A 19,032-nucleotide genomic window follows, 5' to 3' on the forward strand; every position below is an offset into this window, starting at 1 on the left:
ATGCAACTTTAATGTGCATCTGACTGATGGATAAACCACGCGCTCTTATTTCAGTGTAATTAATGTTGTAGTTATTTCATCAGTTCAGTTTAACGACATTAAGTTACATTTCATTCATCATTCATGATTAATCGGAAGCGTGTGCATTTTAGACACCTGTTATACGTTTTCTCTTTCCATGTAATAAATGCGCACCCTTGAATAAGTGGGGGTTTACTTTAACTGCTCAGGACGGGTATGACCCATTTCCGTAAAACTTCAGTAGCCTATCTTATCTTAAAGAAAATAACGGTGACGTTTCCACGCAACGAGCGCGTTCTTTCATATCAGTGCCCCCGCAATTATATGGCAGCTTTATCAATGGCTTGCTTTCTCGATAGAGAGCTGTCATCTGCTCATGTGAACACCAATGGCTGTCCTGAGGAGAGCTCAAACATGGACTGCTCAAAAATCTGTAGATGAGAGCGGACCGAGCGCGAGCGAAATCCAGTGAAAGATGGTAAGAGTGCAGCGAGTATGTGAGAGCTGTGAGAACGCGAAATGACGCCGCATAACGCCTCAATTCGCGCATGTAGTCATTTAATGTGTATATGTTTTAAAGCACTGCATCGATATAGAATCGCAAATTATTCGATTCTTAGCATTTTAAATCGAATATTGACCGAAATAAACGATTCACGATTCGAAATACATGTTTCAAGATCGATGCATAGCCATGCATCGTCAGGATTTGTAATCGATGCATCGAGAAAACGAATGAATCGTTACACCCCTAGAATCTACGTATATTTTAAAAACAGAATTCAAGTGGTTAAATTTACACAAAAAAAAAATAAGAATTGAATATCCAAATGGGCAAGGCAAAAAACTGAGTCAATTAACATGTACAAGTCTGTTGTATCGACAAAACGTTATAGTCCATTGATGTACGCTGAATTTAAGTCACTAAATATTGTGATATGAGCTGAACAATATATATTTTCAAGGTGGTTCTTGTGAATGCAGTTTGCATGAATTATTGTTGTTATAATATTAAGTATATTATTGAGAATTGTTTTATGTAAAGAGATATGATAAAGATCATATTACAATTTGCACACAGCTTTTATATTATATTTCAAGTCATAAAAGTAAAATGACAATACGGAAAAGACGTGTGCAAATAAGCCTGCAAAGAATGCTATCTATCCACTGGTGAAAACAGAAAATAAATATGCTGTCTATCCATAGGTGAAAATATAAAAGAAATATATGTCAATCCAGAGGTGAAAATATAAAATAAATATATGTCAATCCAGCGGTGAAAACGGAAATTAGCGGCGAAACGGAAATGACGGAGAAAATGGAAATGACGTAGGCTGTCTATCCACTGGTGTCCAGCCAATGGTGTCTAGCCGGAGGTGAGTCTGCGCCTGCGGGGCTGCAGCTGGATGCTATTGGAGAAATTAGCTGATACTGCTTTCTGGAGGATGAAGGCGGTGGCGGGAGACAGACATTTAAGAATGTATTGTAAAAAATAAATAGGCTATTAAATTAAAATATATGTCCAGCGGCCAGGGCCGGAGTGGGACTAGTTTTCAGCCCTGGAGTTTCATACCTTAGACCGGCCCACTTTAGTTCCCGACCGACTATTTTAAAATAATGTAATTAAATCCTCAGTATATAAGTCTGAAATAGTGCACTGTTCTGTATAGCCTTGTAATTCTTTGTATTTTTCAAAAATATAAGTGTCTATTCAGTGCAATACCCGTACAAAATACAAAGGTCCCAAAAGTGATCTGGGTTCGGGGGCATATTATTTTTCCACTGTCATTGGCAAGGAACATGTATATCTGTGTTAAATAGGAATCCATTGAAATAAAGTTATTCTCCTTCTGGGCACAGCAATAGGCTATTGCTCTTCCTGCTCTCCTCTCTCATCTCCATCTCTCATTCTTCTTCTCTCAGTCTCTTTATCTTTAGGTTACCTGTAAATCTCCCCTTCCCGAAGCTGAGCTTTGATTGATACAGTCTTTGCAAACTGATTATTTATTTCGGTCGTTTAAAACTTCTATCGTAAAACAGCTGTTTAGTTTAGTTCCACTTGCTATCTCTTGAAGCGTCGCGTTGGGATTCGCGCGCTGCCACGGCTCGCGCTTCTGTTAACATAAATCTCGCTTGCTTTGATCGGTCATCAGGGCTGGACTGGTAATCTGGCATACCGGGCAAATGCCCGGTGGGCCGACGTGCTTTTTGGGCCGATACATCTCATATTTTTATTTATTTTTTACGGCCCATAAAACTCGTACATCGGCAGCCCATTCGTTTTGTTTTGTTTAATTGACGGCGCTGGGTTAGTGGGTTAATTCATATTTTTTTGCAATGACAGACCGGCCCATGAAACACGTAGATCAGCGGCCCATTGGTTGTTTTCTTGATTGACACTGGGCTGGCCCAATCACATCTTGAAACACCTCCCCATTTGTGTTTTGAGTGAGCGTGCAGTGTCAAGTGTGCAGAGAAATAGCGTGAAGAATAGATATAGGCCCTTCAAGCAGACGCTGTAAAATGTGTCAAAGTATATGTGTTTTCTTCAGCAGCAGGACCTTCATCAGCTCCAGTGGCTGATGAGGAGGATAGTGAGGAGGATCAGGAAAGAGATGAGAAAGTGTAGAGTCTGTGGCAAGCAGAACTACTTTTTAAAACACTTTGGCTATGAGTGTAGGAACCCATTACCTAGTTACGCATTATTTCCACATCTGCATTGTTGACGATTACAGCAATTTACTAGAAGTTTAATGAGACGCGTTTGTATCCATGTTTTCCGCCAAAATAAAAGCTTGATGCAGTTTCCGTCAAAATAAAAGATCATGTGCTTATCTCTTTCAAGTTTATAAATTAGTACAAAACTAATTATGAAAGTTTTCTTTATTTTTCAGTGCAATGCGTGTTTTACAATATATGGCTATTAGGCTACTGTCTTGAGATTAATTATAACTATTATTATGTAGTAGTGTAATATAGTAAATATAGTTTTATACTAAAAGAGTTTTTTTTTCTGTGTTTAATTTGCACACTAAAAATGGGTTGGAGCTTTTAATTTTTAACATTCAAAGTGCACCAGATTGATGAATTTAACATTAAAATGCACACAATTTTGTTAGGGGGGGGCATGCCCCCAAACCCCCCTAGAGGAACAGAGGTCCCCCCACCACAGTTTTACCAAAGATCCTGTGGGAAACACTGGTATTGCTATCAATGCTATGCCAGTGCAGCTTATAGCTTGTTTTTTGATGCATCGCTGCGGAGTATAGTTCAATTGTATTAATAAATTACAATTTTGTACTTATTTCATCTGTTAACTCTCACTCGTTCCTACTCACTCATTACATGCCATTAGTGGTTTTAATGAATAGTAGTTGAACATATTCAAGGGCGTGCAAAGATGGGTGGTGTTTATGATCATATGTAGTGGGCCAGTCTGTGCCAAAATGCCAGGGCCGATTTTCTGTCCCAGTCCAGCCCTGTCGGTCATCTCACACATTTTACCATTACCGACGAGCGGTGTTGAGTATACTGAAGCAGGTCAGATTATGAGGTCGGTTATCGTCGCGATATGCGAATCATTGCAGCACCAAATTAGAGTAGGGGAAAGTGGGGTGAGTTGTGCCAGTTTTTACTCAAAGTGACTTTAAAGTGAGGCCATGACAGTAATGCCTTCAACTTAAGGATGTACATATATTTCAGGATGTGGTGCATCCCTGAGAACAATAACTTTGGGTCTGAAATAAATTGTTTCAGAAATATAGCTTTTTGGAAAAAAGTGTTCTTGTGGCACAACTTGCCCCTGGTGCGGGGTAAGTTGTGCCTTTGGGGGAATACGTTGGGGTAAATTGTGCCAGTGATATCTGAAGTAAAACAGAACATTTTAATGTTATGAACTGTAATGCTATATGAAAGCAAGACAAATTCAATACAAAAATACTAATTTAAGGTTTATTTGGATACCCTATTAAACTGTTGGAATAAGTCCACTTAAATACACAATATATATATATGATATCAATGAAGGCTTTGGCAATAGATGCCTGTTGACATACATAGAACGCTGTCTGTCAATTATGTAACATATAAGAATAAAGTGACTAGGCTAATTTCTATTGTTACTTAGGCCACTTAAAAACGTAATAAAACTTCTCTTTAATAACATAGTGCAAATTCAAAACTGAAATCAGTGTTAGCTAAATTAAACAAATGGCAGGTAGGCCTAAGTCAAACACTGATGAGCCATGCCCATCTCTTCACTTCTCTGGATTATCCCCTGTGAGTATGTAGGTAGGTGGTCTGGCCTACTACTTAACATCCCATTTTTCAATGCTGCAGGGGAATATAAACTTCTGCTCCCTTCTGCCTCTAACACCAAGTTTTGGTCTAAAAGAATGTCACATAGTATAAGCTAAAATATAAGAGTACAATGTACAATTACAAATTAATAATATGTTGAAAATAATTATAAGTGGGGGTGCCACTGGCACAATTTAACCCAGGCCCTTTGGCACAAATCACCCCGGACCCACAAGTTTGAAAAACTAGCATGATCCAGGAGTTAAGAGCTAACATCATGCTAATACTATAGACTCATTGTGTAGCCTGCTAAAGCCCTAAGACATGTGTGAAATGTTTTCAAACTTGTCAGTAATTGTTCAGAGACTACAATCAAAAAACCTTAATCATAGAAATTTTACTTTGAAAGGAAAAAAACATTTTTTTGAGCTAAAATGTGCTTACATCTCATGCCATGTGTCTCTCTTCTTTGGAGGATATGTAAAATGGATGGCTTTTCAAAATTATGTGGTCACATGACCAATTTCTCCTATGGTTTTCCAGAAACAAGGAGTGGATCAACTTCCCCCCAGCACAAATCACCCCACTCTCCCATATTAGGCAATCATTTCACAAAGTTCATTATACACTCAGAAAAATGACAGAGGTCCGGACCTCGGAGACCACAATGGTGGGTACGGCCCTGAGGCTATTTGGCCGCTTGAGTTTCTAGAGATGTTTTATTATTCTGCCTTTTCAGCGCCGCCTTTGCGCCTATTATCCATGTTTAGCATCTCTTATTCTTTGTTCGCACATCTCTAACAACTGACTTTTTTTTTGTGGGGCTGCGAGAAAATTATAATAAAAAATAGTGGTGCTGCGCTGAAACTGGAGCATTCAACCCAGTGCCATGACAACACCGGCCCTCCTGGCCAATAAAACAGACCGGCCCACCGGGAATTCTCCCGGTTCTCCCGATTAGCCAATCAGGGCCTGCCAGCGGCATCTGCAGTCAGTGGCTGAGATGCTGGAGATGATGGCCGGTGGAGATGCCGCTCACGGATGGCCGCTTGAGATGCCGCTTCACTGATGGCCGCTGGAGATGCCACCGGAAGTGCCGCTTCGAGATGCCGATTGCGCATTTTGCGCTTGCTCTCTCTCTATGCATTAGCGAGCATAGACATCATATAGATAGACGCCCTATCGACCGCTACTGCCTATTGGCGCGGACGAGCCGTGGGGCCGCCATCTTAAACCGGTCACCCGCTCCGCTCAGTGTAATCTGTTTGGCAGGTGCAATGAGCTGCCAGCGCATTTAATTAATCATATCTCACTGAATACCGAACTGATTTTCACGCGTTTTTTTTTGCTGCAAAGGTCATACACGTAGCTACGATACAGGACACATTGAATATTTTGTTCACAAAATACAACTAATAGTACGGTAATGTTAAATGTTAAATCTTACTTGTGTAAAGTAATCCCAGAGTGATGGTCCGCCGATTTGAGCAGGAATATACTGCACAGTGCTCTGAAATCTACTGCTGCTATGCAATGCAAATAGGAGTATGACCTGCTTAATATGGCGGCCGCATTTCTTGCGCCACAGCGGCCAATAGGGCATCTAGTCTCTATATGATATCTATGTTAGCGAGGGTGCTTCTCCGGAACTGCGTCACATCGATGTAGCGTCACGTAGACATAATAAATACATAGACGCCCTATTGGCCGCTGGAGCGTACGTCAACGGCGCCTATTTAAAAATTTGATTTGTTGTGAGATACAGGCGTTCACCGGGCGCTCAGCGCTCTGCACCCCGCCTGGAACAGCCTTACCTCGGCTAGTGCTTCTGACGTTTGCCGCTGGCTCTGATATCTCTAGTCTAGTGGTTGAACATGAGATATAATTTGTCTTGTGTATATCTAACGGGCGATCTTTGGTCTCACAAAAAGAGAGAGGGTTGTGACATTTTATTTTATTTAGCCTATGTAGGAATATTTTAAGATATTATTTTATATAGGCTACATTCTCTTCACTGTATGTCGGCCTATAATAAAATTACACACATCTTTTTGTTAAATGTCAGTTTAATGATCAATATTATGTTTCATATTTGTTCATATTGTCTATATTATTCTGCAATTGATATTACCTTGTATTTGCTGTTCTTATTATTATTGTAATAATATTATACCACTTGCAATTATCAATCTATTACAGTTATGCTGTTAAATGATTGTACTATTCATAGTCACTATTTAACTTATTATTTTTTATTGTCTATGTACTTTAATTGATATTTCTTATTCCATTGCTAGTATTATAGTATTATACATAAACTATATGCTATTATCAATATGTGTATTATTATATTATGTAGCTACTTATACTATTATATAATTATATTATTCATTACTATTTTATTTGCTGTATACTGCTTGTTTATCTTATTGACTAAACTATTTACTATTACTTCTCACTTTATCTTATATTTACTATTTGCATTGCACTGTGGTTGTACCATATCATATGTATTACCATAAAGGATCCATCAGTTATCTTTGTTATTGCTAAAATCGGGTCAATCACAGAAAATGCTTTTTCCACAATAAGAAAACTTTATTTTATTAATGTAAAAATTAAATTATCTTCACAATTCTTAACCAATAATAAAAAGCCAGATAGCCTACATGACAAGCCTGAGCTTTGACAATTCCTTATTTAAAAAAAAAGGTTTTATAAGAACTATCGAGATTTTAAATAACTAGAGATGGAATTTTTTGTACAGCACGTACAAACCACTGAAATCAGTTGATAAATGTTTTTTTGTTTTCGTTTTGTTTTTATCCAGAAAAACCGCAGCTCACCGTTTACTTGCATTTGATTACAGTGCAGTCTTGCCCTCCGCAAAATGGCGGACGCGTTGACGTATCGCAGCAACGTTCCTAAGCGGCCAATAGGGCGTCTATGTATTTATTATGTCTATGGATGTAACAGTCTCTTTCACATAAATCTTTAGTTCTCTTTTGCTACGTCGTCTCTTGACACACATAACTTCTATACTCAGTTTCGAATACTAAATTTCCTTTGGAAAGATCTGAAAATAAAGAAATACTCAGATTTCTTTGAGGAAAACTGAATCACGTTTGCTCTGCCGATAAAAAAAGGGCGAGCTCTAACCGCGTGCGAAATCGGAAAACAAAAGTACGCTACACAACATTCTCAACTCTCATTGGTCGGTCCTTCCGAACAAAAATTATTTTAATTGGCTTTTCTAAAACACAAAAATTAACGAAATGAAAATTAAACAACTATTCTGCTCATTCATATGCTTTTTATTTGATTTATGTAACATGGGTTACAAGTCATTGAATGCATTTTGTGCCAAAGCGTGTGAAGAGTTTTGAAAAGGTATTTAGAAATAGGTGCTAGGGATTGTAAAAAAAACAAAACTGTAATTACTATCTTACGTCTAATGTCATGTACTTTCAAAACAATACATTTGATGCAGTCACTGTCAGAGGCTTGCAATAGTCACTTGGAAGCGTGACTTCTTTTTACAAGGACACACTCAGACACAAGCAGACTTGGGCAGTATTTCAATTAAATGTATTTTAAATACGTACTTAATTACTTTAGTGTATTTTGTAATTTGTATTTTGCAGGTGTGGAAAAAATTAAATGTAGTTTAATTGTAACAAAATATTTTGAGGGAGTGTATTTAGAGTATTTCAAATACTTAAATACTTAAAAAAATCACCATAGTAAATGATTTTGCCATAATATCGGTCTGATGTGGTGTACTTGTCTGATGTTGGCAATGGCAATGTCCAGGTTAGATGCATGAAAATCACGTGACACCCTGTAGACCGGGCTCCCTCCAAGAAGTAAATAAGTTTTTAACTCTTTAAAACGGCATTAAGGTTAAGTGTTTTGTGACAAAAATACAGTCTACACACTCACATATTGCACACTGAACGACATTATAGAGAAAATAATTGTGCCTTATGAGATCAATGCACTGTGTTGCCATAAAAGGACATCATAGGCCCTACCTATTATGAAACAGCGCGTCTGTCGTAACTCCACTGAAATCTCCATGCTAAGCAAGCGTTCACAATATAACATCCATCTGCAGTTTTTACACGTTTTTAAAAGTATTACATATGAGAAATATTGATTTTGTATTAAATTATCATCAATCCTATTGTTTTTCAGTAATTGCGCACACAGCGCGATTCTACTATGGAAAAGGCATACGCGGTCAGGGCAGTTAGAGTCGTGTGTGTAAAACAAACCCACACATACTATGATTAATCATATATATTATGTTTAAAATGGAATTTTGCTTTTGTGACGAAAATTCTTGGTCTGATATTTTTACACAAAAATCGCTGCAAAAGATGCTTTCCAACAGGTTTTTATCGTAGTTATTGTCCAACTCCATTGACTTGTATTGGATGTTCTGTGAAGTACGTTATTACTCCGCCGCCGGAAACGGAAATGGGGTTGTTTGTATTCTTTCTGTAGTATTCCAGTGGCGGTATCGTAGGCTACGCTATCCAAACATTGGCAAAGGTGCATTATCGCCACCAACTGGGCTGGAGTGTCTATTATTCAAGCTCTCAACGGAAGAATGTCCGGTTGTGAGGCGTTTGGAAAAATAGGTCCACAGTTTTACAACGAATGGTAAAACACCTGTTGGAAAGCATCTTTTGCAGCAATTTTTGTGTGAGCATATCAGTGAACACCCCAGACCACTCGGTGAGTTTCATGTCTTTGTAGACGTTTTATGAATGATTCTTCCAGTGCCCCTATGAAACCATTGTGGAGGTGGGGGGTGCTAACACAGAAACCGAAAATTCTCGGGACAGCAGCATTTGCCCAAATTTCAATCTTAACCGTTCTAATTCATCAGAAACGATCTTAAAACAGGGTTTTAAGTGTAAAATACCGAACTTGTCCTTTAAGGCACGAGTACAGTAACGGTGATAATATGGCTACGTAGCCTACATCAAACACGTTTTGCTATTAAGGGCAGCCTACCCCGCCATTGATGTTAACTTAGCTATACATGCCATCTACGTCAGAGTGAGCTATTTCAGGCCCTGTAGAGATTTAGTGAAATGCCCATACTTTTTTATTTTGCTACTTCGCCATTTTGAATTTACACATTTCTCATATTTGTGTTATTGCTACTATTTGTGTTATTGACCTTTCAGTAATAAAAAAAGACTTAAGATTAGTGTGGGAGTATTTTTGTATTTTCAAAATACTAATTACTTGTATTTTATTTAAATACATTTTTCACATCAGTATTTTGTATTTTATTTTGTTACATTTCATGAGCCAGTATTTGTATTATGTAAAAAAATAGTTTTTGATGTATTTGTGCCCACCTCTGGACACAAGCAGCCTGAGTATTTTTTTTCTTTATTACATGCATTCTCTAACTGCATGTTGAAGGTAGATGGGTGTTGTGGGAAAGAGAATGTGTATCAGCAGGTGAAGTGTGGCCAATGCATATTCCAGGCTCTGCTTCTCAAGTTAATGAGTGTTTAATTCAGGGCAAATGTTACATCACAGATGAATCTGAGCAGGAACAAGTAGACAAACTCAGATAATAAAACAACAACACTATTCCACTTTCTTTGGAATGTTGGGGTAAATACTGTATATGATTGTTGAATAAGTATGGCACAAACAAATGACTGTGACTTGACAAACAACACCAAATAATTAAAGGGCACCTAATAATTACAATTTCCATTCCTGTGTCATATGCAAGGAGCCCATATTTCGATTTGCAATGAATGTTTAGGATTCAGTGTGTTCTATTCTACAACTTCTATTCTTGCTTCTATAATTACACAAGCACGCCATGCAAGCATGCATGCATTTTAACCTTTAGCCTTTTCTCAGTGTTATGCGACCTCTACTGGTGTGACATTGTAGTAACATTATTGCACACAAAAAAGGATGACCCAGTTTTAAATGAGTGCAAAGAATTGTAATGACAGTAGACTATAAAAGTGAAAAAAAGTGAAAGTTAAAAGCAAACCTATCAACTATTTCAAATCACACCGTTGTTGAGTAATTGTATTCATAAACCTTTATTAAATGACAATCACAAGTCAATAAAAACAATACACATTTTCATGATTTACTTACAGTAAGTTAATTCAAAATAAAATTATTTTTAAAAATATTTTAAAAAGTATGATTGGTAACTGTAAACACTTGCTAAAATTTGACACCTTTGTAAAAAGGCAGACTGTGTTCAGAAGAACATAAACAACTTGAGGGCTAAAACACTGAGTAACCTAAGATCAAAGTTCTTGTGCTCGATTTCTGAAAAACAAGATCTTGTAGATATAAAGAGACTCTCTCTCACACACACACACACACACACACACACACACACACACACACACACACACACACACACACACACACACACACACACACACACACACACACACACACACACACACACACACGAGCCAAAGTAGAGGCAATGTACTTGTACAATGTACTGTGACAACATACAATATTTGCTGTTAGAGTAAACGGTTCTGTAACAGATCAAGTAATAGTGAGCATGACTCCAAACACTCTTCAGCAAATATTCTCATGTGCAACAGCCCCCTTTACTCTTCCTCCCCTCTTCATTATAGTCCTCCAAACACAATGTGGGTGACTCACTTTGGGAGTGTTTTTGAATGATGGATGGCAACACCAGATCAAAGAGTGTTTCGAACATAACGTCTACATTAAACCCAGTCTTAGCACTTGTCTCAAAGCACATCTTCTCTGCTGGTGGACTGATGCCCTCTAGTGCCTTATAGCGTATAATGCGGTTGTAAAGTGCAATGGCATCATCCTGATTCACCTGTTTGTGCAAGGGAAAGTCTGGGGATGAGGGGCAGGATGGAAGGGGAAGTACACTACCTTCTTCTGCCCTAACTTCCTCTGGGGTCATAACCTGGGCTTGAGGGTCAGTAAGGTCTGCTTTGTTGCCCACGATGGCAATTATGCTGTCACTATTGGCAGAGTCAGTGAGAGAGAGGAAGCGATCTTCAAGCTCTACAAAGCTCTGCCAGTTTGTGACATCATACGTGAGAATGATGGCTGCAGCGCCACGACAATACATGGAGCCCAGACCATGGAACTGCTCACGACCTGATGAAATCAGAAGCACAGAAATACAGAGATGAATAGATCACATATATTAAAAACTGGCTACTGTCCAAGAGTAGCATAATATATATTTCTATACAAATAAATAAACACACACACACACACACACACACACACACACACACGCGCACACACACACACACACACGCGCACACACACACACACACACACACACACACACACACACACACACACACACACACACACACACACACACACACACACACACACACACACACACACACACACACACACACATATAACATAGTTCATTGGAGGGCAAGATTACTGAATAACTTGTCACCTTGAGAACTGTTGTGACAGAATAGCTGAGTCTGTAAGCTGTCAGTCCAATTTGTGACTCTTTAAAATTTTTATTTGTGTGACATGAATTTTTATATATAATTAATAATAATGCAAAATTTTAGTGTTTTGGAAAACCTATTACTTTCCCTCCTACATTCATCAACGAGGTCCGTTCTTTTAGCCATTCTACTAACAATAAACGGAGCAATTCCAATAGGGTCCTCTCACCATCGGTGCTTGGGCCCTAATTAAATCAAATAATGTTTCTTTTTTCAACCCCATCTCAAGGTCAAGTTTTCAAGATCTTTTTCTGATCATTTATGGGGTCAGTGGAATTTTTCTTTTTTTGACAGAGAGCAGTTTCAGCTGTGACATTTCTGTTCCTCACTCAAGACTTCAGAAGACCTTTAGCTTTAATTGTATAGTATGAACATTTCGCCTAGTGTCATTGTCTAATTTCTGTTTCACAGAATAAAGAAAAGCATTGGAGTTTGGAAGACATGAAGTTGAGTAAATATGACAGAACTTTCATTTTTGGGCAAACTACCCCTTACTATAATGCTTCAGCAAAAAAAAAAAAAAAAAATTCATTCAAACTACCAAGATTTCAAAATCCTGCAAAGAACACGAGATAACTGCATTCATTGATGCAATATGGCAACGTGCTTTTTTGTCACTCATCCACGCACAGATTTTAGAAACTAGAAAAAGATTAAAAATTAGACAAATAATTGTTTTCCCCCTCATAGAACTATAGTTAATTTTGGCAGATCATATTATAATCACTCAAGCAGATTTATTTAGATTGATGAACGGAACAAACATCGCAGGATTGTGGCATAGGATGGATCATGGACATTCCGGAACTAAAACAAGACTATAAGGTTTGTCATTTGATTTCATCACAATCACGTGGATCAATCTCTAAATCTAAATACCACAATCTGACATTTAAAAGAATACAACAGCTAGAGCTGTAAAACTCTAAAAATATATATGAAGGATGTTTTAAAATAGGGCTTTTTTTTATTTCTTTTTTTTTTTTTTTAAATAACACTAACAACATCATGCCACTTGGGCCCCTCAGCATGCCAATTATGGGGTGTAGGTCATCTTACCCCAAGGGTCTAATTTTATCTTTTTACTTCAAAATTAAAACTAGAACGTTTACTCCTCAAATCCCTCATTAACAAATAGACATAAAAGAACTTTGATATTCAACAAAATATGTCATAGATCACTATTGGCCAGAAACACAAAATTAGATCAATAAAACTCAAATCTGTTTTTACTGACTAAATCTCACAAATTTTGATTATTAACATTAATTAAAAATTATGCAGACATTCATCAAAAGTCCTGAGATGAGATTTTGTGCCATCTATGGTCAGAATAAAACTTAAGGTATAACATTTGGATCTCAATCTTACCCGCTGTATCCCAGATGGAGATGTTGTATGGACCCCACTGCTTCAAGAAAAATGCTCCACCAATTGTGCTCAAAGTGTCCTTAAAGTTTCTCTCTGTGTACCTATGCAGCAGGGACGTTTTCCCTACATTTATGTCTCCTATGAAAACCATTTTAATATCGGGCTTTCTCATTTTCCCAGGTGGAGGCATGATTTTAACTGAGAGGACACTCAAAATGATATTAGACTAATGCGCGCCGAAAGTTTCCTCGGTTTTTTCTTACCGTCTGGTGGTTATCAGTTTTGGCTTATATCGTACAAAAACCTTAAGAAGCAGACTCTCACCAGGTCCTCCAAGATATTTAAGTGTTTTGAAATGGTCTTGTTCGTGCTTAAAAACACGGTCCATGTCAAAGTACTTAAAAGTTCACTTCTAGAAATGACGCAACAGGAAACTCAAGACCAGTTATTGAGTATTGCACAATGCAAAAAAGTCCTGACTCCTGATTCAAACTGCAAATGTCGTCACATAGAAGTCAAAAGACAGATTTTTTTTAAATACAATTTATAAATTAATCTTCTCCAATTGTCCCCAAGTTATTTATGTCCATTTAGGTGCATGACATTAGAGGAATGACTGCTTCCCAGGCCTTTAATTTGAGTTTATTATTACGCATTTAGACAGTCTTTTTATTTTTTTTATTCTAACATATTTTACTCTTATTCTTCCCCATTTAAGGAGGAAATTATGACAGTGGCCCATTTTGATTTTCCATAACCAGTTTCAAATGTTATAGGCTACTGCTCACCATGTTGACAAACAAGCATTATAAAACATTGTCGTTGTTTTCAAATAGTATTGTATCATTTTCAGACATTATGATAGTTCATAGTAAAAAAAAATGTCTGTCTTGCTAAAACAGTGGTATAATTATTTTGAATGTACAGAGGTCTTCAGAGAACCACAACAGAATATGCTCTAATATCAAATTATAAATCTTTCCAGAAAAAAACAGATGTGAAATTATGTGAAAATAGACACTGCACACAAGTCTTCCACAAATCAAACATCAAGTAGCCAAATGTGAATAACTTTGCCCTAACTTGTAACATTGTTATGATTGGTGTGTATCATTCCATTCTGACTTTGAGCCAGTGGAGTTCAATAAGGATCCTTTGCTTTAGTTATTTATGTATAAGAATGGTTAAGAAAGGGTTAAGCTCTACTTGAGAATAAACTATGAAGAGAGTTGTTTTTATTAACATTTACAGATTCAATATGTGGTTGATTACAGTTGTGTTCCAACTTTAGTTGCACAATAGAGGTAATAACTGGATTTTTGCAAGTGTCTTCAGTTGAACTAATTCCTTTGAAGAAAACCTTGGAACAGTCACCGATGAGATGCTTCAAACAGCATGTCCAAGTTCTAATAGATGGATTGGTCCAATTCGGTGAGTAGTTAATTCTTCCTGGTCTCTCCTCTTGTAATTTCCCAAGTGGATATTGTGCTTCTATCCTGAAACCAAAATCAAAATATTAGCACTGTTAATCACAATAAGCCTTGCAATGTGCTTTGATAGGTGTTAGAGGCTTTTGAAGGCTCTGCTGCACTTTGGCTGTTTCTCAATTTGCGTTCTTCAGCGATCTTGCGTCCTTGTGTTCTCATACTACGTCATCATCAACTCTCAAAGTTCAATTCCAATACTCAAGAACGCAAGTACAGAGGACGCATGAAAGTGCCCGGATGTGTTCTTGATAGAGGATGCATCGAATGCAGACTTGAGAGAATCGAACCATTAAAAATCCCAGAAGACGCTGCAAGCAGTCAACATACGGAAGCCTGTAAGCTTTAAACTTCTCGTTCTCACTTAAGATTCCCACTGCAAGTTTGAAATACGTGACATCTCATGAAAGTAAACATTTGTCCGTCTCTTTTGCATAATTTTAATAAAGTCCTTAAGAAAGCGGCAGTATTTTTTAGGGGTGGCACGATCCGCTTTTTTTGCCTCCGATACCGATTCCGATACCTGGGACTCAGTATTGGCCGATACCGATCCGATCCAATACTAAAATAATAACTAAAAAAACAGTGCCAAATTACCTAATAAACTGTATCTGTATGCCTCACTGTGGGGAAGAGACTGGGATTATTCTTTTGTTAAAGGCATCAAAGCTTGACTTAAACATCATTTTCCTTACTTTGTAAAACAATAGACAAAATATATACTATATAATTAAAATACATTTATTTTAAAATTTTAAGCGCAACTTTTTAATGAAGCAGCAACATATGATACATAGATTGGACAGAACAACTAAGGCTATCAATAAACTGCCATTGTGCAAAAGTATTGTAATATGAAAGGCTCCGATTCAGAGCGGCACGAAACCTTATGCGCTTCCCGTGCGCAGAACGATGCGCTCGAAGCAACATGGAGTCACGGCGTGCAGCGCGTCGCATTGAAAAGTTCAAAGCACAAAAGTAAGATATAAATATATTTCTTTATTTATTCATTAGTTTGAGCCTTTTTAACAGTTTTAAATTTCAGTTAATGTACGTGTGAAGAGCAATTATATCGCTCTCTACTCCAGTGTTGTGATCACTGAGGAGTTGTGTTGTGATCTAACAGACACCCGGTTGAAAGTAACATGTGAAACTCCAGCACGTTAAAGTCCTTTTATGCAAATCATAGACCTTTATCTACATATCTACAGTATAATAATAGGAACATTGACTCATCTTGGAGAGAGTTTCATCGTGTTGACTGTTTTACCCGAGCGCGACGCGCTGTTTGAGTGCTGAGAATGGCTGACAGCCGCAGCGGAGGGAAGCACTTAGGTGAAGATTAATTTAACGATTTAAATCTGTACCTCACATTAAACTATATGTAATGGCTTCAGAAATCTTGGAATACAGTACACGAAAACATTATAGTGCTTTATAATGTTTTTGTGCCTTTTGTGTTGTATAACAATAACATACGTAGGCTATACAATATCGGATCGGATTTGGATGGTCTCGTCTGGCGATACCCGATCCGGCAAATATTGCTAGTATCGGAGCAATACCGATACTGAGTATCGGATCGGCGCACCCCTAGTATTTTTATTGGCATATTAAGAAGAATCTAATATTGACAAACCATAAACAAACAGTAAAGTAAAAAATAAACTTATATGAAAACAATGTCTATAATAAAATGAAGAAAAGTTTAATAGGTTGTGACATTTGTTTGTGATGCTATGTTGTATTTATTGTGCTTTGGTCGTTAATCGCTATTTGCTAAGATGTTCAGTTTAGCAACAAGAACACAGCACATCTCAATTCTCACACAGATGCGTTCTGTGTTCTCGCGTCCTTCCGAGTTCGTTCTTTCAAGGTTGACCAGTCTCGCCGAGAATGCAAGTCCGTTCTTTGCATTCTTGGAAGTGAGAAACAGCCTTAGTCTAACAGGATGAAATCTTACCTTAATGTGGACTCCAAGGGGTGCTAGATTATTCCTTAAGGCATCACAGGCCTTCAGCAAGGGTATTTTGTCTGGCTGTGGATGACTTCTCTGAATTTCACTGCCAGGCTTGGGGTCTTGTGGAGCTTCCACAGAAAGTGCAAATTTACGAACCTCACTCCGAAAATGCACCAACTCCTCCACCACATTATTCAAAACTCCGGAAGAATCATGGCCTTCCTAAGGGACACAGTGTAAAAGCATTGAAATGTACGAGTTCACACTTACAGTGGGGCAAAAAAGTATTTGGTGAGCCACCAATTGTGCAAGTTCTCCCACTTAAAAAGATGAGAGAGGCCTGTAATTTTAATCATAGGTACACTTCAACTATGAGAGATAAAATGAGAAAAGAAATCCAGAAAATCACATTGAAGGATTTTTAATGAATTTATTTGCAAATTATGGGGGAAAATACTTGTTACCTGTATTAATGGCACCTGTTTGAACTTGTTATCAGTATAAATCTTATCTGACCGTTATCAGTTTGTATCAGTAAATGAAGAGATGTCTTATCAATCACAAGTTCAGTATGGCGTAACACAAGGCTCAGTACTAGGACCGCTGCTGTTCACTCTGTACATGCTACCCTTAGGAGATATCATTAGAAAACATGGAATTAGTTTTCACTGTTATGCTGATAATACTCAGCTGTATATTTATTCAAAACCTAACAAAACTTACCAATTCACAAAATTAACGGAATGCATAGTTGATATAAAAAATTGGATGACTAGTAATTTCCTACTACTAAATTCTGAATAAACAGAGATTCTAATTATTGGTTAAAAAACTTCCGCACGTAATAACCTAGAATACTGTCTAACACTTGATGGCTGCTCTGTTAAGTCTTTGCCTTCAGTTAGGAACCTGGGTGTGCTCTTTGATACCAATCTTTCATTTGAAAATCATGTGTCTAGTATCTGTAAAACTGCATTTTTCCATCTTAAAAAATATATCTAAATTACGTCATATGCTCACATTGACAAATGAGGAACAACTAGTTAATGCGTTCATGACCTCAAGGCTAGATTATTGTAATGCTCTACTGGGTGGTTGCCCTGCACGCTTAATAAACAAACTACAGCTAGTTCAAAATGCAGCAGCTCGAGTTCTTACCAGATCCCGGAAGTATGACCATATTAGCCCGGTTCTGTCAACACTGCATTGGCTGCCTATTAAACAACGTATACATTTTAAAATATTGCTGATTAGTTACAAAGCACTGAATGGTTTAGCTCCGCAGTACTTGAGGGAGCTCTTAAATCATTATAGCCCTTCACGTCTATTGGGATCTTAAAGTTCCGGCCAGTTGATATTACCTAGAATATCAAAATCAACTGCTGGCGGTAGATCCTTTTCCTATTTAGCATCAAAACTTTGGAACAGTCTTCCTAACATTGTCCGGAAAGCATACACAATCTGTCAGTTCAAAGCTAGACTAAAAAAGCTAGCTCCCAGACATCGGCTCTCCTCCCAGACATCGGCTCGATTGCTGTTCCTGATCCTGATCGATTGCTCCTGTCTGCCTAGCTGCCTGCTGTGTTTTGTTTGCTTCGAGGTTGTAAGCTCCGTCTAAGCCTCGTATTAGCTTTGTATTTCTTTCTGTTTTGAACCATCATTTACTACCATTTCTAGTTGTTTATACTACTAAATACAGCTTAGACAACATCCCAGATTAACCTGACATCGCTAGCTTCCGTTATTGTTAGAACAACACGCTAGTAACTCGCTAGCCTGTTAACGCGCCACCCGTGCGCTCAGTTATTTATTTATTTATTTTTTCTCTCGCGCGCCCGCGCGTCTGAGTTCATAAAAAGCCCAGGTGAGTAAGAATCAGTCAACAAACACGGTGAGTAATGTCTTGTCCTGTTATGGTCACCTGCACTTCATGTTACATGTTTAGCATAGCCTTCCCCGTCGGCAATATAGGGTTTATATGTGATAAATGCAAGGAGACAGTCAGGCTGACGGAGAAGATTTCAGAATTAGAAACATGCATCCAAACTTTAATTGAGGAAAGTAAGTGTGCTAGAGCTTTAGATTCTACTTTGGATGCGCCCAGCATAGTGAACTCTTTACATGATTCGGTTCCGGCTGAATTATTGCCTGTGCAGCCAGGCAGATGGGTGACAGTGAGGGATCGCTCTAGTCACGGATCAAAAAACCACTCTTCCGTTCCGATTACCACAACAAATCGATTTGCCCCACTCAGTGAAACACCGACTGAGAATTCTGTTGATTGTGCCCTGGTAATTGGCGATTCTATTACACGGAACGTGAAAATAGGGACACCAGCCAACATAGTCAC

The 19,032-nt window shown here is 37.9% G+C and overlaps 2 protein-coding genes across 2 annotated transcripts in view; both read right to left on the minus strand.

The window, feature by feature from the left end:
* Positions 1 to 10,391: 10,391 nt before the first annotated feature.
* LOC143740196 (ras-related protein Rab-20-like) lies at positions 10,392 to 13,681 on the minus strand. Its single transcript, XM_077232239.1, has 2 exons — positions 13,239 to 13,681; positions 10,392 to 11,484 (listed from the first exon to the last, which is right to left on the minus strand). The coding sequence occupies exons 1-2, from the start codon at positions 13,426 to 13,428 to the stop codon at positions 10,934 to 10,936; spliced, it is 741 nt and encodes a 246-aa protein (XP_077088354.1). The 5' UTR covers positions 13,429 to 13,681; the 3' UTR covers positions 10,392 to 10,933.
* A 183-nt stretch (positions 13,682 to 13,864) lies between these two features.
* The window catches only part of cars2 (cysteinyl-tRNA synthetase 2, mitochondrial), a 49,889-nt gene continuing 44,721 nt past the window's right edge, over positions 13,865 to 19,032 (minus strand). The window contains exons 14-15 of the mRNA XM_077232238.1: positions 16,686 to 16,904; positions 13,865 to 14,734 (exon numbers count right to left, since the gene is read on the minus strand). Coding sequence (XP_077088353.1) covers positions 14,678 to 14,734; positions 16,686 to 16,904 — 276 coding nt within the window. The 3' untranslated portion in view covers positions 13,865 to 14,677. The remainder of the gene's footprint in view (positions 14,735 to 16,685; positions 16,905 to 19,032) is intronic.

This window comes from Siphateles boraxobius, unplaced genomic scaffold (genome assembly GCF_051911475.1).
Source record: "Siphateles boraxobius isolate OS27281-9 unplaced genomic scaffold, OSU_SipBor_1 17, whole genome shotgun sequence".
In the NCBI taxonomy this organism is placed as follows: Eukaryota; Metazoa; Chordata; class Actinopteri; order Cypriniformes; family Leuciscidae; genus Siphateles; species Siphateles boraxobius.